At 39.9% G+C, this 27,344-nt stretch overlaps 1 protein-coding gene across 1 annotated transcript in view; it reads left to right on the top strand.

The window, feature by feature from the left end:
* The window catches only part of LOC137369006 (secretory carrier-associated membrane protein 1-like), a 53,578-nt gene extending 39,879 nt beyond the window's left edge, over positions 1-13,699 (top strand). The window contains exon 9 of the mRNA XM_068029474.1: positions 7,386-13,699. Coding sequence (XP_067885575.1) covers positions 7,386-7,538 — 153 coding nt within the window. The 3' untranslated portion in view covers positions 7,539-13,699. The remainder of the gene's footprint in view (positions 1-7,385) is intronic.
* The last annotated feature ends 13,645 nt before the right edge of the window (positions 13,700-27,344 follow it).

The following is a 27,344-nucleotide window of genomic DNA, read 5'->3' as shown; positions in this document are numbered from 1 at the left end:
TGGTCATAGGGTTCCAATTGGTTCAAGCTCAGTTCTGACGCCCCCATGCAGCTGATGTAACCTACTAATGTTTGCTGTTGAAGCCCTCGACAAAACATTTATCACTTGAGTTTGTGCCAGAGGGTCCCTGTAGAGGCAAGTTGCTGATTCCTTCAGAGGCAGGGAAGAAGAAAAAAGTTATGAGGGATGGGGAAATGCATGGAATAATTTGCATTGGGTCAGTACCACAACTTTTGGAGTTTTGCAGTGGAATGATTCTTTCTTTGTACTATCAAAGAATAGTTGATCAGTTGAAATTGTAATTTCTAAGAATATGTAAATTTGCATTGTGTTGTACTGCTGATTGTTGCAAATTGTTTCACCTAGATTTGCCAGCAGGTGGCAGTCTGATCATTACTGTAGGTAGCTGTGACCTGAATTTTGTTACTTGAAAATAATCAATATGCTGTGTCTCATTTCTGAAATCAATCTTTTTGTCATTGTCCATTCTAGCTTGTGTCCTCCCCCTTCCTCTTTCTTTCCTCTTCCCTGCCCCATCCAAAGATGTGCCCACTCAGGTTTAACCTTGCCAACATCCTTCCACTCATCCCACCCAACGCTTTCTGACTTGGAGACTCTGCCAGCAGATCAACAGTTGCCATCCTCTCTGTGTGCTGTGTTCCAAAATGTCTGTTCACCTGCAAATTGGGCCCCTTTGCCACCCACAATCATATATAATGGATGTTTTTTTTTTGTTCATGGGATGTGGGTGTTGCTGGCTCGGACAGCATTTATTGCTCACCCCTAATTGCCCTTGAAGGTGGTGGTGAGCCACCGTCTTGAACCGCTGTAGTCTATGTAGGGTAGGTACTCCCACAGTTCTGTTATCACTGAGATGATACTGATATTCTGACTTTGTCACCCATGAAAACAGTTTCAGTCAATCTTTTGATCCTTGCTGAAGCTTCCTGGTCTGACGATACTTTCTATTATCTGCCTCAGCTAAACTTCAGCTTGGTCTATCTCTTTACTCCTTTTTAGAATATTTTTCCTTTTGAGAACCATGCTCTGTTCCAACCTTTTTTCATGTTTCCTTTAAAATCCTCCTCATCTAGTGTCCCCATCCTGCCCCCGAGATAGCCTTCCTCGTTAACTCCCAGAGGATTTTTTTTTTATTCATGAGATGTGGGCGTCACTGACTAGGCCAGCATTTATTGCCCATCCCTAATTGCCTTTGAACTGAGTGGCTTGCTAGGCCATTTCAAAGGGCAGCTAAGAATCAACCACATTGCTGTGGGTCTGGAGTCACATGTAGGCCAGACCAGGTAAGGACAGCAGATTTCCTTTCCTAAAAGACATTATTGAACCAGATGGGTTTTTACAACAGCTGACAATGGTTTCATGGCCATCATTAGCTTTTTTAAATTCCAGATTTATGAATTGAATTCAAATTTCACCATCTGCTGTGGTGGAATTTGAACCCAGGCCCCCAGAGCAATAGCATGGGCTCTGGATTACTAGTCCAGTGACATTACCACTATGCCACTGCCTCCCCATGAGGATGAGGGAGCACAGTCTTCATTTCAGTTCCTGTTGGATTTCACTGTCCCTAAAACTCCCCGCGCACAAACTCGCTCACTCATATTGGCAGCCACCCGTTTTGACCTTTCCATCTGCCATGCTATCAGTTGCTGATGAGTCCATGCCTGCCTTGGGTCCTCCATTTACTACAATACCTCCTGGTGGCTGGTCAACTTCTCTTTTTTTTTTTCTGTCTTCTATCCTGGTTACAAGGAACATAGGAATTGCCAGAAAAGAAGAGGAGACTGGTCCATCTAGTTTGTCTTCTATCCTAGTAGTCATATGATGCAACAAATTTGAGCTCTCGACCATGCTACATTTACCATATTTCTTGTCTCAAATTACTGATGTACTTTACTTCAAAATATTATTTCTATCTTTATGCCTCTGGGCTGTCAATCTGTTTTGACTTGATGTTTTCAGCCCTGGTCATAAATTCCATTCCACTCCCCCACCTTTTGTTTCAAGCTGAACCAACCTGTTAGCAAACCCTTCATCTTACTTCACCCAGAGTTGATCTTCTGATGCCACATCCTCTCCATCATAAAGGCCACATACCTCCAGCCCAGTCACATCACCACTTGCCACTTGCTTCAGCCCATTTAGCAATTAAATCTTCTTGCATGCGTCTATTACTTCAAGGCTGTATTTACTTGAAAGTTCTCCTGTCTGGCCTCATAATGTTAATAAATTTCAGCTCATCCAAAACTCTGCTGCACATTTCCAATCCTGAACTAAGTCCTTGCTGACGTACATTTCACTCCAGATTCATGTTTAAAAATTCTCATCCTATCTGGCTTCCTGTTCCTCATCTCCAATTTTTAGCAATACATATCCTACCTCACTGCAGTAGGAAGCCCTCTTCCTCTAGTGGATGTGCCTTCAGCCATATGGACAGCACAGACTCTAAGGCTGTAGCTCCCTTTCCTCCATTTTTTAATAATCTTCTCCAAAACCAACTTCTCTGACTCTTTTCTGGACCAAATGACAATTTAGGAAGTGTACAGTGGTCATGTGTACAGTGGAAAAACATTCAGGAAAGACTATTTTCACTGGGACATCTTGAGGAAATTGAAAATATGTATAGTAATTGTCCTCGGAAGGCATGTTCAAGAAGTAGAGGTTGTTTACTTTGTTTTAAGGAGCTGTCAATTTTTGTTTTCAGCCATCGACAGGTTATTGTGAAGGGCCATATACATTTAATAAGTGAACTGTTTTGTGTAATAATGAAACCTGAGTATTGAGTCAGCTCAGATCTTCCTAGTGAGTGGCATATTTAAATATAGAATAGTCTAGCAGTGGGTTTATAAGCTCTTGACGTCTTTATGATCCCATATTAAGATAAGTGTGTAATTGTAAACAAGTAATTTTAATTAAAAACCCAATGTGACGCAGTGTTGCAACAAGAAGGGTTCGATCTATGCTTAAAGTGCAGTGAATTCTTTAATTTTTTTAAATTCATGGCATGATTTGCAGATTGAGCATTTTTACTGATGTTGATCCTTGGGGTTAACTGATTTTAAGTGGGAATACCTATCTAAATATTTTTCTTGAATCTATCTGTACTTCCAGTGTCACAAATTGTGACAAAAGTGAGACACAGGAACACCTACTTACATAATTCTTTAATGTTTAACACTGTTAAATGTTTAATGTCTGCTAAACCTGTTCAATTTACTGATCTCTCATTGCATTTCTATTTTTCTGCTAATGGTTGTGCCAGTTATGCAGGTCTACTTGATTTATTTTTAAAACCATTTTCCCCTTTCTACAGTTCAGTCTTTGTGTTAATGGTAGTATGTTTCTTCCATTTTTTTTTCTGTGTATCTTTCCCCTGTTTTACACCACTGGTCTCCATGGCCTTTCAACTTCTTTTATTGGCTCTATCTTTGGCCCTCCTCTTTCCATGCAGTGTCCTGTCCTGCTGTGCTTTCTTCGTTGTACTTGCCACTTATATTTTTTTCACGTTATGGCCTCTGGTGCACCTCTAATTCTATAAACTACCCAAGAAATCTAGGCTCACAATCCAATAACTCGAGTAATGAGTAGGATTTATAATGTAACTGCATAATTTTTTCCACAAACTGAGCTGTGCTGTATGTTGGAAGAGCATCCGCCTTGATTTTAGTACATTGAATTGTAGATTAGGCTGCTTAGTCCCTCCCAATTGTAAGATAGCCACGTGTTTTAAGTTTAAAAAAATTAAAGCACCAAGTGCCTATAAATTGAAGCATGTATGTCAGTTTAAAAAAAGTTCAACAATTGTATATTCACCAGCACAAACTGACCTCAAACATACCCACGTCAGAAGTTGGAAAAAGACACAGCATCAAGAAACATGCAGTTTGTATTTATTGCACAGAGATTAAGGACACAACACAAACACAGGCTTTAAATTAACACACCAGGCACAGCAGTCAATACCATGGGAGATGAGTCTTGTGTATAGCACACACCTCCTATTGCTGCACTTGTAACACTTCAGCCTCTATGTAGTTTGCCTGATTATACACCCATATGTTGTTTGACTCGCTGTGTGCAGCATCATGGGAGTTCAGCTATTAAGTGCAATTACTTAACTATAATGGCAAACTTAGGGATGAAACTCTTGTCCAGATGATGGCAGAAAAGCTGCTCAGTAGAAATAAACACACAAAAGTAATTTTCCATTTAAGATTTAATATTTCAAATGAATGCCAGTGGTGCCATTTTGGATAGTGCAAATTTTCTCAATGTATGCTTTGCTTTTAAGTGCATTTGTGTGCATCAAACAAAAGGCAGCTTTTGATGGTCATTCCATAAAGCAGTAATTGATTTCATGTGGTCTTAAATGTTTTGAAGTAGAGGAACCTACACAAGTGTCAGGCAATGACATCTCAAGAGAATCTAACCATTATCCCTTGACATTCGATGGCATTACCATTGTCGAATCTCCCATCAACATCATGGGGGCAGGGGGGGTGTGGGTGCAGGCTGGTGGTGACCATTGACCAGAAACTTAACTGGACCAGCCACGTATATACTGTGGCTACAAGAGCAGGTCAGAGGCTGGGAATTCTGTGGCAACATACTCACTTCCTGACTTCCCCCAAAGCCTGCCCACCATCTACCTGACCAGTCAGGTGTATAATGGAATACTCTCCACTTGCCTGGATGAGTGCAGCTCCAACAACACTCGAAGCTCAACATGATTCAGGACAAACCCTGCTTGATTGGCACACCATCCACCACCTTAACCATTCACAACAGGTGCACAGTGGCAGCAGCATGTGCCATCTACAATAGGGTTGTCCAACATGCGGCCTGTGGGCCAGAATCCGGCCCGCCAATCCTGTGACTAATATTGATGACAACGTCAGACTGGCAATACTTTGTTGTTCAAGTTTGCATAGTGCTGGGGAGTGGAGGGGAGCAGCGCATAGTGGCAGCTCTGCATTCATCGTTGCATCAGGCGGACAATATAGCGTTTGCCAGTTCCCATGGAGACAGCGCTGTCCAGGCCGTAACATGACTTCTCTACCCTAGCAACAAATTTAATGTCTTCAGGCCCTATGTCACATCCGTCAACAAACAAGCCAACCTCCTAACCAGTGGCACCGGGAGGGAGAGGGCTGGCGGCAGCTGCAGGTAGAAGACACTGTCAAGTACACCCCAGCCAGACAGTCATGACCACTTTACTACAGTGTTATGGTTTTAAGATGAGGGGTGTGGGTGGTCCCCACTGTTCAACTCCCAACTGACCGCAGCAAGTGTTTTTTGTTACTAGTGTTTTTTATTTGTCAAATAAACAAACAACAATAAGTTTTCTTATAGGTTTAAAACAGGCGATTAACTATTTTTATTGAGCAATATTCACTCCCAAAGTGGTCGCAACTGCACCTGGGCACGCATTCACTTGTGCATGCACGTGAAGAGGCAAGGGGTTTGAAGTAAGGTAGTTTTTGGGGTTCATGGCAACCTGTTGAATCTTCTGAAGTAAATTTCCGTCTGGGGTTGGGATCACTTTCAGTTCTCTGCTGTACAAGTTGAAGTGTACAACTCACAGCAGGGCACCTTTTTTGGCATGCTTTGGCTACTTCACGCCTTCTTTGTTTCAGAAGAACGCATTCAATTCAAAAATGTCTCTTGATGGGTGTAATTGACACCTCTTAGCTTATAATGTATCCTTTTATGTCCTTGCCAGACAGAAGACAGTTTGAATATACAAGGCCAGGTCTTTTGACCTTCAGTGGCCATTTTTTTTCCAGCACATTTCTCCACTTTTTAAAAGAAAAGCCCATTTAAAAAAAAAAAATAATTCTTCAGTTTGTGTTCTGTAATTTCAATCGCTGCACTTTGTGTTAGTGTGGCAACAGTGTAATTTGTTCTGTCGACAAGCAATTCAAATGCAACCATATAATTAATAGGTGGCATCACGCTGATGCTAATTCACAATATACTTCGCCAAACAAGTGACGCACAAGAGTAAAGTTTTTACTTCTTTTAAAGAATTTATAGATTACACTGACATAACAAAGGTGTTTTTTGCCCAAGATTCCTAGCATTTATTTTACCTTTTTAATGACCAAAGTCATTTATTTAGAGCAACAATGTCAATGTGCAAGCATTTTTCCCACACATGTAGAAAAATCCTCAAAAAGACTTGAATGAAAAGTTTACTGAGCACTTTTAATGCTATAAGAAACTCATAAAAGGGAAATGCAGCCTATGTATTTAAAAATAATTTTGATTTTATATTGATACCTTTCATGGCATCCCAAAGTGCTTCACAGCCAGTGACTGTTATAATGTAGGAAACACAGCAGCAATTTGAAAACCACAAAGTCGCAAAAATTGAGATTGATGACCGGAGAATCAGTTTTCGTGATGTTAGTTGAGGAATAAATACTGGCTTGGACACCATGTGAGGGTGACGGAGTGTATGGCTCTCCTTTCTTCTAATAATGCTATCTGAGGGCTGATAAGTACATTTTCTAGTGCCTTTATCTTTCTGAAGTTTGGTCACCAACCCCCCTCCCCATGTAGGACAAAAATTGTAATGTGGCCCCTCAAGCGAGTAGGTTGGACACCCCTGATCTACAAGATGCACTGCAGCAACTCACCAAGGCATCTTCAGCTGCACCTTCCAAACCCGCAACCTAGAAGAACAAGGGCAGCAGACACATGGGAACATCACCACCTGAAAGTTCTCCTGTCACACACCATCCTGACTTGGAAATATATTGCTGTTCCTTCACTGTTCGGTCAAAATCCTGGAACTCCCTCCCTAACTGCACTGTGGGTTCACCTACACCACTTGGACTGCAGCGGTTCAAGAAGTCGACTTACCACCACCTCTTCAAGGGCAATTAAGGATGGGCTTTAAATGCTCACCATGCCAGTGAGGCACGCATCCCAATGAATGAATTTTTAAAAAAAATCTTTGTAAAGAATTGATGTATGCAAATTACAATTTAGATAAATATCGTGCAAGTAACTAGAAAGTCAAAAAAAATCTGATTAGACCGTTGTCATTTCTGAAGCCTTTCCTTCATTTTCACGCATCTTTGCATGTGTTCCATTCTAGTTCACGATTGCTGTTAACAAATGAGCATTTTCCTGAACTGTGCTACAAACCACAAAAAGCTTCTTTTTTTTTAAAAAAAGCTTTATTTCTCATACACGTAGTCTTGAAGAGAGAAGAACTTATTAACTTAAGATGCAGGGATAGAGTTGGGGGAATGGAATTGGTTGAATTGCTCTACAGAGACCCAGCATGAACTCTAGGCTGAATTACCTCCTCTGCCATAATATGTCTGCTATTTTTCTTTTCATCCTGCCTTTAGGTACATGGAATGTATCGTACTACAGGAGCTAGCTTTGAGAAAGCTCAGCAAGAGTTTGCAACAGGAGTCATGTCGAACAAAACTGTACAGACAGCTGCAGCAAATGCAGCCTCTACTGCAGCTCGTGGTGCTTTCAAAGGCAACCAAATTTAATGGAGAAAGGAAATCACCCACCCCACCCAATTACCCATCATCTAATCCATGTACCACTCCAGTCATTACACACATACCAATGTCGATGAAAATGATCTCACCATACAGCATGAACCTTTGTATTTAAAAAAAAAAACTCCATGTAGCCCTTGAATTAGGTTTTTGCATGGGCTAAAAACTTACAAACAGTACCCTTGCTTGACAGAAACATCCTCTGTTTTGAATTGCTTTTTATTTTTCGTAGCTATTTTGGATCGATCATACTGGCTTTTTTTTTTGTTAACAGTCTGTAACTTGCATGCTGTCACTGCTTCTTTAATATTGTACTCCAGAATTGCTGGAGAATCTTACATCTTCTGTGCTACACTGGACTGCTGACTGATTTGCACGCAACTCTGTGATCTTGGAGAATTGTTTGTACTGCCAGAGTACATTGGATTGGAAACTTTTTTTTTTCCCTGTGAAACATCTGTAACTGCCTTTATAAAAAGCACTTCCAAGTCAATGTCAAAGTAACTTTAACTGCATTTAATTGTTTGTATTTTTTTTCTCATTGCTCACCTGCATTGTTAACTGAAAATGAAATGGCATTATCCTTTTTAATTTTTTTTTGGAGGTCTAATCACATGGTTGATTTACCATTTGTATTGTTGAATACGTGATAACTGAGAACCCTAAATTGTTAAAAGTATGAGCTGTGGTACAGTGTAACTGTTGACAAGTACAGGTGGAGCGAACTGTTTGAAGTAAGTCTTTTGGAAATTGAACTGCAATAATGTATGTTGTGCCTTCCTACTAATAGCATAAATTGACAGAACAAAAAATTCCTTCCATTATAGTTCTTGAAAAATATTTGAGAAATATGCATCCTACACATGCAAATCTTAGGGTTGTATTTACTGAATTTAACTGGATTAAAAAAATCCAGCCGTTTGCCATTCTAATTTGCACAAGTAACATTTTAGGCTATCATTGGGCATTTAAACTTATTGGATCATGTCTTTTTGGTTCCAGGAATGTTCATTTTTTTTCTAATTTAAATCTTGCTTTAATTAGATTTCTGAAGGCTGTAAGAATGGTTGAATTGACTGCATTTTAAAAAGTAAGCAATGTCGATAAGTAAAACAACTGATTTGTGCTACTGTTAAATCTTTCAGTCTTATTGGTCAGTGAGATCTTCTCATGATGTGATGGTAGTTATGATTTACTGTTGATTTTTGTGTATAAACTTTTCACAGGCCTGATCTAGAAGCAGTGGTACAAACATTTTTTTATTTTTTTAGTATTCTAGTTATTTCCCCCACTGCTGCTACCTAAAATAAAACAACCAGTGACATCACTGAACAAAAGTTAATGCTGCTTCTATGATGGGCCTGAAGAAAAAAAGTTTAAATTTTTAAAATGGATCCTGTGCTATATGACCTGATTTAGTAAAGTGAACCTACTTCCTAAAGGGAATTGTATTAAGTTATTTTGTTTATACATAATTCTCCAACACTGATTTAAGTTTTAATCTAAACGTGCTTACCAGCTACAGATGTTTTCAAAAGCAGATTTCCACATTGGTTAATCTTTATTGTACACTGGTGTATAGATTAGAAATACTTTTTGGGGGGACTTTTTTTCCTGCAATGCTGATGGTTATTGTATAAAGGAATGTTTGCTAGGTGCACAAGCCTGTCGGAGATCTCTACACTGCTGGAATGTCCCACTTGAATCCTTTCCATTTGTTTTATTTTCAAATGTTTATTCAGAAGACTTCTTTGGGTGTGTCTGTGTGTGAGCTCAACTTTCAGTAACAACTGATGATGCACCAAGTTGGTCAGGAGATGGTCTTTGAAATTATGTTTTGTCCTGTTTGTACATGTTAAATGTTTCTGTATTCTTGTACAACTGTGCTGTGTTTGAGGGGACAATGTATACGCTATTATTTTGCAGACAGGTGTAATGTTTTACGGAAGATCTAGGTGTGATGTACATGGACGTTGGAATGACCATTGTCTAAAATGCTAATGGTTGAATTAGACTCGAAATTAATAAGTTGACTTTGTAGTGTTTCAAAGTTGTGTATAGACACCCATAAAATTGCCATTGCTATTCCATTACCTATGACTGTTAAGTAGGACTTTTGGACTGGTCAAGGGGAAAGCTGTAGATTTTAACTTAAATAGTTGTGACATTTGATACAGCCGGAATCCACACGGTAGCTGCAGTCATGGCACCATCAGTTTACCTGGAACTGGCAGCTACAGTTAGGGCATGTCCAGATATCTCATAGTAGTGAATGGGTCAAGATGAACCTAGGTAGGCAGGCCAAGACTTTAATAATGTAAAATTCATATCCCCAAACATTGAACAATTCTGAACTTGTTCACTCATAATAAATATTTCCTTGCTGGCATATTTTGAATCAACTTGCAATTAAAATATATTTTTAAATACCTAGTGAATGAAATCTTGATTATACACCATTTAAAATGCTAGTTATGAAAATGTGAATGGGTGCTGTTTTAATAGGGTTGTAATGTTACAGAGAACTCAGTTTGGTTTGGAGTGAATCAGAGCTTCAGATGGTAAGTAACAAATTGTTCTGTTACTTTTTAGCACCATATTTAACAAAAGTATAAATATTTCAATGTTACAAGAAACCCTGAAGGAAATGTATTATGTAGTTGTAATATTGCTGTTTTCTACTTTTAAGCAAATCAGTTGTGAAGTACTATGATTGTTCTTTAAATTGTGAAATGGAGTGCATTAGTATTGTAAGTCATTCGAAATTGCTAATTGTTTTACCTTGGGTATACAGTACTCAAATTTCAACAGTAATTCCTTCCTTGAAGTGAATGGGAAAAAATAACTTGAGCAAGTATTGTTATCCCACATCACTGCAAATGATTGTGGAATGCATGCTTAAATTCAGATGAGGACTTTTTTTTTTAACAGATTTCAGTGTACTTATCCTCAGGGTTTCTGGTTGTTGTGAATAAATTTGGTATTGGAGGATGGTTATTAATCAGTGGATTATGTAAATGTCCCGTGAAGTTACTGACTGAAGTTCTACTTTGCAGTTAGATTCTTAAATATGGCATATTGACTTGTGCTGTTCTGGTCATTTTTATTTGTAGCTTTGCCAATCTTTTTGCATTGTGTAAAACTATCGCGCTAAATGAAGAAACCTGATTTGTTCTCATTTACAAAGCAACTGATTTGTAAATCCTGATTTGAGTTGAATACTTTCTTAAACTGAACATAGTAGATTGACACACTAATTTAGAGGTGAAAAGGATGGATATAACAGGCAGAACTTGAAACTTTTTGCACATTATGTAAAAAGAGAAGCTAAACTTGACTGGGAGGGAAGTGTATTTGAATTTACAGCTGGCCCATCTTATAAACTATTTGAGGCCCATTTGTGTGTTGGCTCCCCAGATAGCTCTAGGTAATTACACTGTCTGCTGTGTTATGGAGCCACACAGACCAGAAAGGTCCCAGGTTCGATCCTAGATCTGAGTTAGCTGAATTCATCTAGATAGTGTTGCGATTACTACAATTGACCTATCCCTGGACTATCGATGAAGAGAAATCGGTCAGGGATACTTTGGAAGTGTGTGTACGTGCGTGTGTGTGTTCTGCTGATGAATGGGTCAGGCTTCATTCTGCCCTGTTCCTCTTGATGCTGTCTAAGCAAACATGACGGATGATTACTTGGCCGGGATAGCAGGGTATTTGTGCTGCCCAGGAAACAGCACCTTAGCATGACTGAAATACAGGTTTGAAATAGGGAGTATTGATGAGCAAAAACAAGAAATGCTGGATTCACTCAGCAGGTCTGGCAGCATCTGTGGAAAGAGAAGCAGAGTTAACGTTTCGGGTCAGGTATTGATGAGCAGTAGCTTTTGCCTATCTATGATAACAAAGGTCAACTGTAATATAGCAGCAAAATATCAAAACAAACTTATTAGGTTACTGCTGTTCGTTTTACTTCTAAGCATTTTAAATTGTCATTTTTATAATTCTTAGGATAAATCAATTTAGGTGGATATTATAACAGGAGCATATTTAAAAGATAGCTTTTTTTAGAATACATATGAGCAAAATGAAGGTAAACCTGAAGTTTATTATTTTTAAATCTGGCCTAAAGTTATTTTTCAGAATTAAGCATTTTAAAATCTGGACATTTGCCAGAGAAGTCATTTGTAGTTCCCACAATCAGCAGAACATACTGATGCATGATTTTTCTTCTTTCCATATCTGCTTGAAAGTATGAGCAAACTATGAATTTTTTCCTGTTTTTTGATGTAACTTATGTTCAAACAGTTTGATTCGGTCTGTCTACAGCCTTGTATGCTACAGAACTGATATCACATTACAATTCTCTTGAGTATAGTATCTCAGTTCCTTTAATGGGTTGAGCAATATGTGGCTATGACTGCCAGTTCTTCTGTATATGAAGAAACAGCAAAATTACGTGCTAGATTTTGTAGTCAGTGGCGATGCAACATTGCACGCTGCTGACCTCCTAAGAAAGCTGCCTACAAAGATCTGGCAGTCTCTGCACAGATCTCCCCCTTTCCCAACAGCAGTTTAAATCTCAAGTCAAGTCGAGGGACCTCCAGCAGTGCCCACAAGCAGGGTAAACAGCCGATCACATTGAAGTATTCTCTCAAAATTGGGAAGTTAAAAGCACTGCATCTCTGCACTATTAACTTAAAATTTCAGATAGCAAAATAAATGATTGAATTAAGATAAAAGCTAAAATTATAAACAAACTTTAAAAGAAATTTAAATCGTGGAGAAATTTAACTTTCCAAAAACCTAAAAATAGCACTTCCTGGCTAGTGAGGGTGTTCAGTAGTAATTATGGACTTGGTATGCTGTTTTAAAAACCCAGTTATTCCTTATTCAACAAGGTGTAACTTTTTCAAGGGTTTTTACAGCAAGACTAACAGTGTAAAAATGAGTACTCTGAGGAGATCTCAACAGTGCACCTTCTGGAGGAGCGTAAAATTACTGACAGCAACTTCTAGATTTTTGCATTTAACCGCATGTGCGGACTCAGAAATTGCTGACAGTTGAGCACCACAAAATCCTATGTCATTTTTATTTTTTTAAAAATTCAACCAAGATATTCCAGATTACCTTTTTTTAAAGAAAACTTTTTTTTTTTTAAATTTTATCAATTCTCCAACCCTTTATTTCTGGATCTATCACTGCCAACCTGATCTATCTTTTTTTAATACAACAAAAATGACCCTACCCTCATACTAAATAAGCAACTGGATTGCTGAGAAACTTGTTGACTTTTGGATTCTGATCCTAATGCTGGCCTGAGTATTTATTTTAAGACCTGAACATTATACTCTCAATTCTATCAGTTCACAGCTGGGATTTGATAAGTAAAAAGGATTGTTGGAAATTTGCAAACTGATTACATATGCAGGCCAAAATTTGCAGTTCTGCTTGAAGGGTTTTTCCAGGATACCAGGCTCTGCAGAAGCTGGTAGATGATGTAATTGGAAGACAGCTGAGTTCGCGTTCTGAAGGGGTGAAAATAAATGGACCAAGAGGACATTTCCATTCAAGCTGACATTGTGAAATTCTGTCCAACTTTTTTTTTTGTAAAAAGCAGTACTGCAGTCCCAGTAATCTCCTTGGGCTGTTTAAGGAAAAAGAAACACTAGGAGTAATATTGAAGAGTAACTTAGTGAGGCAGTATCTGACCAAGGAATTATATACAGTGTGATCTATAAATGTTCTAATTGGGCAGAATGTATAAGGATGAATTTTGCACAGTTGCTTTACTCTTCAGAATGTATTATGATTTGCCTGATTTGATAAAATGTTCAGCACCAGTGGAATTTTTTTACAGAAAACTTAAACAACATGATGCAACTCACTTTTTCTTTCTCTCCCTCTTTTCTTTTTCTTTTTCGTCTGAAAGCCCAAGTTTCATTCTTGGACTAAGTATTTTAAGTATTTAATTAGAACTCTACTTGATGTGGATTTCCATGGTCACCCTGCATTTGAGGGTTTTGGTTTATTAAAATCTGAGATATTTATTTGTATATTTTGTAAATTGCATTCTTCCATTGTTTTGTTGCGGTACACTGTACAAATGCTCTTTCTGTCCTACAATAAAAGAAATACAACTCACTGAAGAATAGTTCCAAGCTATTTTTGTTTTTGTTCTCATTTCTGCAGCATTGAGAGGATGCATGCAACTAATTTTTGAAAGGCTATATCAAAGGAAGAGTTCAGCATCGCCATTTAAATTTTGCTGAAATTTCATAATTTTATAACATTCTTCATCTTACATTGTGTTGCAAGGTTGCTCATGTTGTAAGGCAGAGATTCACAGTGGAGTGACAAATCAGTCAGTGGAGGGTGTTACGACTGACCGCTCCTGTCAAAGCCCCAAATCAAAATATACGATTCTGATTGTGGTGGGACCAATGCACTGTTAATTAAATCCTGTCGTTCCACAGATCGGCTTACATATCATTTAAAAACTTTACAAATTAAAAGACCCAGCCAAATTGTACCATCTATTACCACCCCCACCCCCCCCACAAATGAGGCTAACCAAACAAGGTGTCTTTAAATCAACAAATTAACTCTAATTATACAAACTAAATTCTTAAACACTATGAAGATATAAACAACATTTTAAAGTAGAAAAAATTAGAGTCCTTGCAAATTTACAGTCCAATGTTGCTCGAAGTCCTCACAGGATGTTGCTTTACTTCTCCAGTGAATTTCAACAATTAATGACTTGCAAACACTTTTTCAACAGAATCAATCTGACTTGAGTTTTTGAGGGATAAAAGATTGTCACAGTCTAACTTCCCTTTCTTCAATTTAAATTGCCAGAGATCTCTGTGTCTTGGCATGAAGTTTCAGAATTTTGAAAGATGATCAGACTAAAATCTTCCTTCAGTTTAAATGAGAGCTCTTTTTCAGGTGTGCTCATCACAGCTGTCTGTGTCTTCAGTCTGTGTGTTAGGACAAACTGTCTGTCTTCCACTAAAAAGCCAGTTCAAAGCTGAATTGTAACAAATATATCGCATGCGACTTACTCCCAGTGGCCATTTCCATGGTAACGAGAGTGCACCCTTTGAATTGCAGTCTGCAAATGGCTGTTCCTAAGGCAACAAAAATGCACCTTCCTATAATCCTGAGGCTTGTTGATTCTTAAAGCAATACTGATCCCTTGCAAGGCTTAAAGACAAACCGCATATTCCAAAAAAAAACACAGAACCATGGCACCTCCGCCCATAGCGGAATGAAACTGCATTCCTGAAATGTGTTTCATTACAATGGGTGAAAAAAAATACAAATTGAAAACATGTTGGATTTTTTCCACACATTTACATATACACATTTCTTTAAAAAAAAAAGTTTAGACTACAGCAAAATGTTCCACCAGAACATTTCAGCTTTAAATTTTCAAAAGGTTGTTCCAATTAACCCATTTTAAATTTCCAAGCATGGTCTTCTAATTGTTTTGTGTTTTCCTTCCAAGTGTCACTATTGTCCATCACCTCAGCCAGGTGATCCGCAAAGCTAGGAGCACTGACCGCCACTGGATTCAGTATTCTGAGAAGTTTGAGTACCCCTTAACCTATGTGGCATCACTTGACACTGGAAAATCCTGTCCAGTGTAACAGAAGCTGATATTTTTTTCTTCCCCTGGGGTGTCAAAGGAATTTGACAGTATCCTTCCAACACATCTGTCCCTTTAAGACACATTGTGTTGCCCACTCCATCCATACAGTACTTTAAATGAGAATTTGGGTAGGAATCTGCCTTTTTTACCACAGCAACTTTCTAGACTCTATACAAGTTTGAGCTGTCCCGCCAGGTTTAGTCATCAAGACAATCTGCGAATTGCAGCTGTCTTGACTAGGTTCAACTAAGCTGCCCTTCAGCATGCATTGTACCTCTGCTTCTACTTGGGCCTGTCTGTCTGGACCTAAGCAACAAGGATGTAGTTTTGAAGGAATGGCTCCCCCTATACCCACATGATGTGTGATTAAGGTTATGCATCCTGGCTTATCCCTACAAACTTTTTGAAACATTGTGAAAACCCTCGTTAGGACTTCACTCTGTTTTGCCTCTAAGTGCAAAAACCTATTTAATTTTCCTAGCCATTCTGCATTTGCTGATTGGATAGTTGGAGGTTCAATCTGAGAATTTCCTAGGCCTACTTATACCTCATCCTCACTATCCTTTTCCTTCACAGTCCCGATTACTTGACACCTCTACTGGCTTATCCTTCTCCCTGCGGTAATATGGTTTGAGCAAATTAACGTGACACAACCGGTTCTTCATGCGGCGATCAGGGGTGTCAATCAAGCAATCTACCTTACCCACTCTTTTGAAAACGCTATATGGGCCATTGAACTGTGCTTTCACTGGTTCTCCCTGTGATGGTAACAACACTAATACCTCATCTCCTGGTTTTATGGTAGGTTGTGGTTTTCCCACCATTTGATAGGTGTGGCATGCCCTACAAAATTGTCTCACCATTCTTTGTAAGACTTGGCCAGTAATGTTTGCTTATGTGTGAGTTTGTCTTCCGAATTCCCCTATGTCCTGAAAAAGGAATGTCATATGCTAACCTTACTAATCCTTGGCGATATTTAGGTGGTGCCACAATCTGTTCAACTGTCCAGTCGTCATTGGCAGGTTTATGAGGCAGTCTCCATTTCCTCCTCAAAACCCTGTTTGCCATATAAAGCCTTACAGAACTCCTTTCACCTCGGCTTCTGACAGAGCCGTCTGTGCTATTTGGTAGATCTCTGGATCAGCTTGCTGTGTTGCAATGATAGATGATCTGTTAAACATCTCATTTGGATTATCTAAATCCCCAAATAAGATTTCCGATATCTGATTATCTATTTGTGGTGCCCCTTTTACTTCCAACAATGGATCCTGTTTAACCATTGCTCGGGTAACTACACACACAGGAAATATTCCTGGAACTTGTTCCTGTAATAGCTCCATTTCCTTAATTTCACATGGTTCCTCTATAACCATAGGAGAAACTGATATTTTTGATCCAGCCAAATCATTTCCTAGGAGTAGATCAATTCCCTTTACTGGTAAACTGTGGACAACACCTACAGTTACTACCTCAGTTATTAAGTCACTCTCTAGACCTACTTTATACAAAGGTACAGGTATACACACCCCGCCAATTCCATTAACTAAAACTTTAGTGTTCAAGGCGCTCTCTTGTGGAAACCTCATCTTTCCCCAGCAAGGGTATTTGGGTTGCTCCTGTATCCCTGAGTATACAGGATATAGAGTTACGCTCCCCTTTGTCAAAAAACCATTATAATTCTCAAGTATTTTATTCTTAACCTCTACACTCCTCTTAGTTTTAGTATCTGGTTTCACATTCGCAGTTGTCAAAGCTATAGCCTGGTCTGCTATACTATCAGTCAGTCTTTTCCTCTGCACTAACTTTGCCTACTCCAACAAGTCCTATGGGTTTACCTCGCAATTTCCAGCACTCTGAGCGAAGATGACCCATTTTGTTGCAATGATAACACTTTGGCTTGCGAACCTCACTTCTACCCTCAGCACCTTCTTTTCTGATCTGAGGAGGTGATCCTGGGGCATTCCCAGCTGTTCCTTCTTGTCCTCGGCTACTTGCCTTCCTTTCACTCTCCCACTTTCTATCCTTCTCTGGTTTAGGAGGGTGATGGACAAAATAGGTTGGCTTATTCATAAGCTCAAAATCATCAGCAATCTCTGCTGCTTGCCTAGCTTTCAAAACTTTGTTTATCTATGAGTTCTCACTACTGTGAAGGAATAGAGTTTTTAAACTCTTATGAGAATCAATTCTCGAAGGTTCTCATGTGGTTTCTATCTTTATTGCCCGTATCCAATGGTCAAAATTCATTTGCTTCGCCCTCTCAAATTCTAATCTCCGTAAGTTCCTAAACTTCTGACTAAGCTTCAGGGACTAACTCATGCACAGAGAGAATAGCATTTTTTGCCATCTCATAATCTGCAGAAGCTTCTTCAGAAAGCATAGCATAAGCTTCATGAGCTCTGCCTACCAGCCTGCCCTGCATGAGCAACGTCCAGCTTTTTTTCAGCCATTTCATCTGTTTGGCCATTTTTTCAAAACATATGAGAAATGTCCCTTTCCTCGAACTTAGGAAAAGCCTGTATAAATTTAAACAACTTCTTGTTGGGTCCTGATCTAGATTCAGGTTCTTCCTGATCTGAATTTTCCCTGGATATATGCCTACCCTTTTGTCTTGGTTCCATCTCTTTTAACCTAAATTCCCTCTCCTCTCACTTTCTCTCCAAAATGCTCTCTTTCCTCTTTTTCCAGTTCAAGTTTTCTTAATTCTCATTTTGACTCAAGTTTTTTTTTTTTTTTTTCTTTTCCCTGCTGAAGCTCCAGTTTTTTTCATTTCTAACTGAATCCTAGCCAATTCCACTGCATCAGTCTCAGACCTATTGCCTTCATAAGATCACAAGAACTAGGAGCAGGGCTGGGCAATTCAGCCCCTCGAGCCTGCTCTGCCATTCAATACAATCATGGCTGATCTCATCTCGGCCTCGACTCCACTTTCCTACCCATTCTCCATAACTCTTCGACCCTTTACTAATTAAAAATCTATCTCCTCCCTAAATTTACTCAATGTCCTGGCATCCACCGCACTCTGGGGTAGTGAATTCCACAGACTCGCGACCCTTTTGAGAGAAGTAATTTTTCCTCATCTCTGTTTTAAATCTGCTACCCCTTATCCTTAAAACTACATGACCTCTTATTCTAGATTGCCCCACAAGAGGAAACATCTCTAATTCTCTATGTTCCTTTTAATCATCTTGTATACCTCAATTAGATCTCCTCATTCTTCTAAACTCCGGAGAGTAAAGACCTAAACTGCTCAATCTCTCTTCATAAGACAAACCCATCATCTCTGGACTCAATCTAGTGAATCTCCTCTGAACTGCCTCCAATGCAACTACATCCCTCCTCAAGTAAGGGGATCAAAACTGTAAGCAATACTCCAGGTGCGGTCTCGCTAATGCCTTGTACGGTTGCAGCAACACTTCCCAACTTTTATATTCTATTCCTTTAGCAGTAAATGCCAAAATTCCATTTGCCTTCCTTATTACCTGCTGTACCTGCATACTAGCTTTCTGCGATTCATGCATGAGGACACCCAGATCCCTCTGCACCAAAGCATTCTGAAGGTTCTCTCCATTTAGATGATAATTTACTTTTCTATTCTTCTGAACAAAGTGGATAACCTCACACTTATCCATATTAAACTCCATCTACCAGATTTTGGCCCATTCACCTAACCTATCCATATCCATTTGTAAATTTCTTATTTCTTTACTGCAACTTACAATCCCACCTATTTTTGTGTCATCTGTAAATTTGGCTATAGCACCTTCTATCCCTGCATCCAAGTCATTAATATAGACTGTAAATAGTTGGGGCCCAAGGACTGAACCCTGTGGCACCCCACTAGTTACATCTTACCAACCAGAAAAAGACCCATTTATCCTGACTCTGTTTTCTGTTGGTTAGCCAATCCTCTATCCAAGCGATAAATTGTCCCTAACCCCATGTGATCTTACCTTGTGTATTAACCTATTGTGCGGCACATTATCAAATGCCTTCTGGAAGTCCAGATAAACTACATCTACAGGATTCCCATTATCCGCTTTGCTTGTTACAGCTTCGAAGAACTCTAGCAAATTGGTGAAACACAATTTATCCTTCTTAAAACCATGCTGACTCTGATGGATTACGTTTTGACTTTCTAAATGTCCTGTTATTACTTTCTTAATAATGGATTCCAACAAATTCCCAACGAACGAAGTTAAATTGACTGGTCTGTAGTTTCCTACTTTCTGCCTCCCTCCCTTTTGAATATATTAGCTTTTTTCCAATCCACTGGAACCTTTCCCACATCCAGGGAATTTTGGAATATTGTAACCAATGGATCCACTATCTCTGCTGCCACTTCCTTTAAGACCCTAAGATGCAGGCCATCAGGCCCTGAGGACTTGTCTGCCTTCAATCCCATTAGTTTGCTCAGTACTTTTTCCCTAGTGATTTGCTAAGTTCCTTTCTTTCTATAACCTCTGCATTTCCTGTTACTATTGGGATGGTACTAGTGTTCTCCACTGTGAAAACTGAGGCAAAATACTGATTTAGTGTCTCTGCCATTTCTGTTTTTCCCCTCTATTAACTCTCCCTAGTTTCATCCTCCAAAGGACCAACGTTCACTTTAGCTACTCTCTTACCTTTTTATATACTTATAGAAGCTTTTGCTATCCGTTTTTATATTTTGCGCTGGTTTACTTTTCATAATTTACCTTTGCTCTTTTTATTACCTTTTTAGTAACCCTTTGTTGATCTTTAAAAGTTTTCCAATCTTCCAGCCTGCCACTGGCCTTTGCAATATGGTATGATTTTTGTCTTTGTTAACCTTGACTTCTTTGTTTAGCCATGGATGTTTTTTCCCCCTCTTAGAACCTTTCTTCCTCTCTGGAATATATTTTGGGAGGAATTGAATATCTCAAACATCTGCCACTGTTAATCAACTGTCCTACCTTTTAGTCTTCCTGCCCAGTCCACTAGGGCCAAATCTGTCCTCATGCCTATGTAATTACCTTTTGTTTAACTCCAGAATGCTAGTGTGGGACTCCAGTTACTTGCCCTCAAACTGAATTTGAAATTCTAGCAGGCTATGATCACTCTTCCCGAGAGGATCCTTAACTATGAGATCATTAATCAGTCCCACCTCATTCCACAATACCAAATCCAGAATAGCCTGCTCCCTGGTTGGTTCCACAACATATTGCTCCAAAAAACAATCTCTAATACCTTCAATGAACTCACTCGAGGCTACCCTTGCCAATTTGACTAATCTAGTCTATATGCATATTAAAATCACCCATGATTATTGAAGTAACTTTCTTACAAGCTCCCAGTATTTCTTGGTTTATACTGTGCCCCACTGCGGAACTACTGTTTGGGGACCTATAGATTACTCCCACCAGGGACTTCTTTCCCTTGCTATTTCTTATTTCTACCCAGACTGATTCTATGCCTTGATCTCCAGTGCCTATATTGTTTCTCACTACAGCACTGATCTCTTCCTTTTTCTTCCTGCCATTCCTTCCGAAATACTGAGTACCCTTGGATATTCAATTCCCAAACCTGGTTTCCCTGCAACCACATCTCAGTAATCGCCACTAAATCATACCCATTCGTGTCTATTTGCGCTGTTAACTCGTTTTATTTTATTCTGAATGCTTCATGCTTTCAGATACTAAAGCCTTTAAGTTTGGTCTATTATCAAATTTCCTTGGTGCAATATGACGTTCACACTTTCTGTTCCTTCCTTTTATTTTCTAGTAACAATCAGCCTCATCACTAACCTGCACTCCTACCTTCTCCTTTAACTTTGACTTCCTAATTTTCCATGCAACTGAACCCTTCCCTTCCCCTCCCTTCCCCCCCCCCCCCAGTTATGCAATTCACCAGGACTCTGGTCCCAGCATGATTCAGGTGGAGCCTGTCCCATCGGAATAGTTCTCTCCTTCCCCAGTACTGGTGCCAATGTCCCATGAATTTGAACCCATTTCTCCCACACCGATCTTTGAGCCACGTATTTGCCTCTTTAATCTTATTGATCCTATGCCAATTAGCTCGCGGCTCAGGTAGTCCAGAGATTATTACCTTTTTTGGTTCTGCTTTTTAATTTAGCCCCTAACTGCTCATATTCCCTCAGCAGAACCTGTATCCTCGTTCTACCTATATTGTTGGTACCTACGTGGACCACGACAACTGGATCTTTCCCCTCCCATTCCAAGTTCCTTTGCAGCCTAGGTGAGATATCCTGAACCCTGCCACTAGGTAGGCAACACAGCTTTCAGGAATTTCGATCCTGGCCAGAGAACAGTGTCTATGCCCCTCACTATACTGTCTCCAATTAGGACTACATTTCTCTTTTCTCTCCCTTCTTGAATGGCTCCCTGTATCACGGTGGTATGGTCAGTTTGCTCATCTTCCCTACAGTCCCTGCTCTCATTCACATGGGGAGCAAGAATCTCGAACCTGGTGGACAATGACAAGGGCCAAGGCTCCTGCAACACTACTTCCTGGATCCCTCTACCTGCCTCACTCATAGTCACACCCTCCTGTCCCTGACCATTGGCCGAATTCAAGGTAGTTAATCTGTAGGGTGTGACTGTGTCTCCTGAAATAGTGTACAGGTAACTCTTACCCCTCCCTGATGTGTCAGTGTCCGAAGCTCAGACTCCAGCTCATCGACTCTGAGCTGGATTTCCTTGAGCAGCATGCTACAGATATGGTCACTAGGAACCACAGTGGGGTCCACCAGCTCCCACATCATGCAAGTACAACACATCCTGCATCTCTATTTTATCTAATTAGATTTAAATTTGTTTTTAAATTTCTGACTGGTCTTTAGTTTTTTTAATAAATGGATCAGGTCTTACTCTATATATTTGATTTCTTTTAAATTTAATTTAAAAGCTTACCTGTATACTCACCCCTGCGGCTCGCACTGCTGAATGTGATGTCACTCTGATGTCACTTTTTGATTTTTTCACCCCCCCCCGTGACTCGGACTCTGGTTTGGCATGCTTTTTTTTTGAACCTCCGCTCCTCGGGCTGCTCCTCTCTCTATCTCTCATATTCCATTTCTTGTTCCTCTTATTGCCCTTCATCTGTATTATCATCATCTTCTACCAATTACAGATGTTCGGCTATTATTTCAATTATCTCTGCTTTTTTGGTACTTGATTTCAATTCCAACTCCAATTTCGCTGCCAGTTCTTTTAATTTGCTCTTAGTTAAAGTTATCATTCACTCAGGGAAACATAATGTTTTCCCAAAAACTCTAGTTGTTGTAGCAATGTCATAACAATGGTATGGACTGTACCTTTATTATACAAGAGACCTGGTTCTTTTAAGTTCTTTGTAATTGGTGTCAGATTTTGAACCCAACAATCAAGTTTCCAACTGATAAGATCCCAGGCTCGAGAGCAATTAATCTGATGCCAAACACAAGACCCAAATTTAAATGTTATCCCAGAGACAAGTAATTACTATGATTCCAAATGTGAGCCCTCCAGATTAGTCTGATTCTGATCCCAGATGCGAGCCACCAAATTAAATGTGATTCAACTGCGAGCAAACCCTCAATTGAGATGATTCAAATCCAGAAACCCAATTAATGTGATTCAAATCCCGGACGAGGCCCCAATAAACGTTATGACTGACCACTCCTGTCAAAGCCCCCAATCCAAAATATACAATTCTGATTGTGGTGGGACCAACGCACTGTTAATTCAATCTTGTCGTTCCACAGATCGGCTAACATATCATTTAAAAACTTTCCTAATTAAAGAAAGACCCAGCCAAATTGTACCATCTATTAACAACCCCCCCCCCCCCGAATGAGGTTCACCAAGTCAGGTGTCTTTAAATCAACAAATTAACTCTTTAATTAGTTGAACTAAATTCTTAAACACTATGAATATATAAACAACATTTAAAATAGAAAAAATTAGAGTCTGAGCAACATTGGACTGTAAATTTGCAAGAAGTCCTCACTGAATGTTACTTTACTTCTCCAGCGAATTTCAACAATTAACTACTTGCAAGCACTTTCAACAGAATCAATCTGACTTTAGAGTTTTTGAGGAATAAAAGATTGTCACTGTCTAACTTCTCTTTCTTCAATTTAAATTACCAGAGCTCTCTGTCTTGGCTTGATGTTTTAGAATTTTGAGAGATAATAATTAAACAGACTAAAATCCTCTTCCTTCAGTTTAAATGGGTGAGAGCTCTTTTTTTTTTCAACTGTCTGTGTTTTCTATCATAGTTTTTCCTAACAAACATGTCTTCCAGTAAAAAGCCAGTTCAAAATTGAATTGTAACAAATGTATCGCATGTGACTCACTCCCAGTGGCCGTTTCCATGGTAATGAGAATGCACCCTTTGAATCTCCCAAATGGCTGTTTCTAAGGCAATGAAAATGTACCTTCCTATAACTCCTGAGGCTTGCTGATTCTTAAAGCAATACTGATCCCTTGCAAGCCTTAAAGGCAAACCACATATTCTGAAAAAAAACTACAGGACCATGACAAGGTTTTAAGGTGTGGTGGGGAGGTAGAGCCGAGTGTTGTCAGCGTACGTGCAGAATCTGATGTCTTTCCAGGTGATGTCTCTAAGAGGCAGCATATAGATGAGGAAAATGATAGGTCAAGGAATAGATCCTAAGGGACAGCAGAGGTAATGGTGCAGGAGCAGGAAAAGAAGCCATTGCAGGTGATTCTCTGGTTAAGACTGGATAGCTAATTGCAAACCAAGTAAGTGCAGTCCCACCCAGCTGGACAATGGGGAAGGGGTGTTTGGAGGAGGATAATGTAGTCAACCATGCCAAAGGCTTTTTTAAAATTTGTTTAAGGGGATGTGGGCATCACTGACTAGGCTGGCATTTATTGCCCATGAGAAGGTGGTAGTGCCTTCTTGAGCAGCTGCAGTCCATGTGGGGTATGTACACCCACAGTGCTGTTAGGAAGGGAGTTCCAGGATTTTGACCCAGCGACCATAAAAGAATGGCGATATAGTTCCAAGTCAGGATGGTGTGTGGCTTGGAGGGGAACTTGCAGTTGGTGGTGTTCCTATGCATCTGCTGCCCTTGTCCTTCTAGTTGGTAGAGGTTGCAGGTTTGGAAGGTGCTGTCTAAGGAGCCTTGGTGCGTTGCTGCAGTGCATCTTGTATATGGTACACACTGTTGCCACTCTGCTTTGGTGGTGGAGGGAATGAATGTTAGCAGATGGGGTGCCAATCAAGCGGGCTGCTTTGTCCTGGATGATATTGAGCTTCCTGAGTGTTGTTGGAGCTGCACCCATCCAGGCAAGTGGAGAGTATTCCATCACACTCCTGACTTGAGACAGGTAGAGAAGGATGAGGAGGATAGATGAATTACTACTGTCACAGTCACATAGGATGTTGTTTGTGACTTTGAGGGCTTTTTCAGTGTTGTGATGGGGCGGAAACCTGATTGGAGGGATTCAACCATGGGTTACAGGACAATGGGCAATGGTTTGGGAGATGACATGAGGACCCTGAGGGGAAAGGGAGATCATGAGTTAGAAGGAGGAGTGATGATGGCAGATATGAAGGGGTTGGGGACAGTGTTTGAGAGGGAACTGTTAACAATATCAGCTAACATGGGAATCGGGAATGAAATTGTGTGGGCAGTAGTGTGATGGGAATTGGATAGAGGGAACAGGAGTTGCTCTCATGGACAAAATGAGTTCTGAGAGAGCATGAGGGGAGATAGGATATGGGCGGAAAGTGACGCAGACACCTGAATGGATGGTCTCAATCTTAGTGGCAGTGCAGTCCATGAGCTCACACCTGTTGGAGGTGAAGGTGGAGGAGTTGGGGACAGGAATTCTTTGGCCAATCAGCTTAAGTCTGTTCTGATGAGAGGTTATTGACCTGAAATGTTAACTCTGTTTCTCTCTCCACAGATGCTGCTGAATATTTCCAGCATTTTCTGAATTTATTTGATTTCCAACACCCGCAGTTTTTTGATTGTGCTTCACCTTCTCGACCCTTCTGCCAATGGGAACAGTTTCTCTCTATCCACTCTGTCTAGACCTCTCATGATTTCAGCACCTCTATTAAATCTCCCTTTGACCGTCACTGCTCTAAGAAGAACAATCCCAGCTTCTCCGATCTATCCATGTAACCAAAGTCCCTCATCCCTGCAACCATTCTAGTAAATCTTTTCTGCATTCTCTCTAATGCCATTACATCCTTTCTAACATGCATTGCTCAAATTTGGACACAATACTCCAGTTGTGGCCAAACCAGTATTTTATAAAGATTCATCATAACTTCCTTCATTTTGCACTTTATATCATCTATTTATAAAGCCCAGGGTCCCATATGCTTTTTTAAGCTATCCTACACTTTCAAAGGTTTGTGCATATGTACCCCCAGGTTTCTATTTTCCTGCACCCCCTTTAGAATTGTACCGTTTAGTACTATTGACGCTCATCATTCTTCCTACCAAAATGTATCACTTCGCATTGCTCTGAATTAAATTTAATCTGCCATGTGTCTTCCCATTCCACCAGTCTGTCTATGTCCTCTTAAAGTCTATCACCATATTTCTCACTGTTCACTATATACCTAAGTTTTGTGCCATCTGCAAATTTTGAAATTGTGCCCTGTATGCCCAAGTCTAGATCATTAATATATATTAATGATCAGGTGGGTGGGGTTGAAAAGCTCCCCTCTAGTCTCTCTCATTTGACTGCAACAAGGTTTATTTCTTTTAAACGGTGGATGTGCTTACCAATTCAGCGAGTGTTTATCCCTTTTATGTGCCAAGAACATAAAAGAACCAAACAGGTTTTCTTGAGTTTAAACAAGAAAGAGGTTAGTTCATTGTACTTAAAACCAAACACCCGATCTAAGTAAAATAATAAACTACACTCCAACTTTCACATGCGCACACTCACACAGACCAGAATCTTTCATACCCACAAATAGGTTAGGGTGAGGAGGAATAGATTGGTTGGATTAGAATCCCGATTGTTACGATCGGGTGAGGGAGGGGTCTCGAGCTCCCCTCTTGGCCCTTTCCTGGTAAGAGGGTTTATCTTTTAAAACGGTGATTTTAGCTTCCCTGTCAGTGAGCCCTTTGCTCACTGCACTCTGGTTAATTTGCAATGATAATTAATCAGACAGGTTTTCTTAGGTTTTAACAAGAAAGATGCAAGTTTATTAGCCTGATCACTCTAACTTGGTTAAAATTACTAAAATATGCAGCACACCCATACTAGCGTGCATATGTGAGAAACACACACAAATAGATACAGAGGGGAGGAAAGAATTGTGGGGTTGTGAGGGGGTGGGGGAGGTTGAAGTAGAATCCATAATAAAGGGAATTTAGTTACTGGGTGGAAATGTCCTCGATAAAAGCTGAAGTCTTGGAGTTCTCACTGGGAGCCAGTGCACACTTTCCAACTTGCTTCTCTGGTACCAGAAGGCTGAAGAAGTGCTCTATTTTGAGGCTGAAGCTGCTACTATGGGTCTCTGGGACTTTGCTGGACAGAGAAACAGTGAGAGAGAGCAAGCTTCCTTCACTTTGGTCTTTAAATTGCAGTCTGTTACCTTTTCCGTCAGGCACAATTCAAACAGTTCCCAGTTTGGCCAGCAGGTAAGTCATGTGACCATCTCTGTTTGAAATAGCATCTTAGAGGGTTGCTGGACTTCAGAGACTCAGCAGGGTGGGGGGCACTTGTTGGAGTGGAGTGCTGTCTCTCACACAGACAAGATGTGGAGTATCATTGTTGCCCAGATCAATCTTGTTAATTGAATGAATCAGTGAGCACTTCCATTGCCCCTCTATTCAACTGTCTCTCAGAATGCAAATGTGCAACCATTTTTTCAGCCGCTCATTTTTTTTCGAAACCAGTTCTATGCAATGTCCAGTGAGAAAAAAGTTCAAGTAATGTCCCATATTACGAAATTTATGTTTCCATTTGGTAAGTGTGATTTCGATCGCAAGATCAATAAAAAAAAAGAATATATAGTAATTCAATTGTCTTCCAGCTGAATTCATGGTCCTGTTGCTCCTGGCTGGTAGATGTGACTAACCGGTTCAAGGTTTTCTTGGAGACAGTGATGCAGATGGTTTTCATCCTGGGGTCTCTCTCTGCAGCAATGATAGACTTGGAATTTTTGCAGCCAGCAGGCAGGGT

The sequence above is a fragment of the Heterodontus francisci genome, chromosome 4, assembly GCF_036365525.1.
Source record: "Heterodontus francisci isolate sHetFra1 chromosome 4, sHetFra1.hap1, whole genome shotgun sequence".
In the NCBI taxonomy this organism is placed as follows: Eukaryota; Metazoa; Chordata; class Chondrichthyes; order Heterodontiformes; family Heterodontidae; genus Heterodontus; species Heterodontus francisci.
The sequence above is the reverse complement of the archived record's forward strand: the minus strand, read 5'-3'. Positions and strand labels throughout refer to the sequence as shown.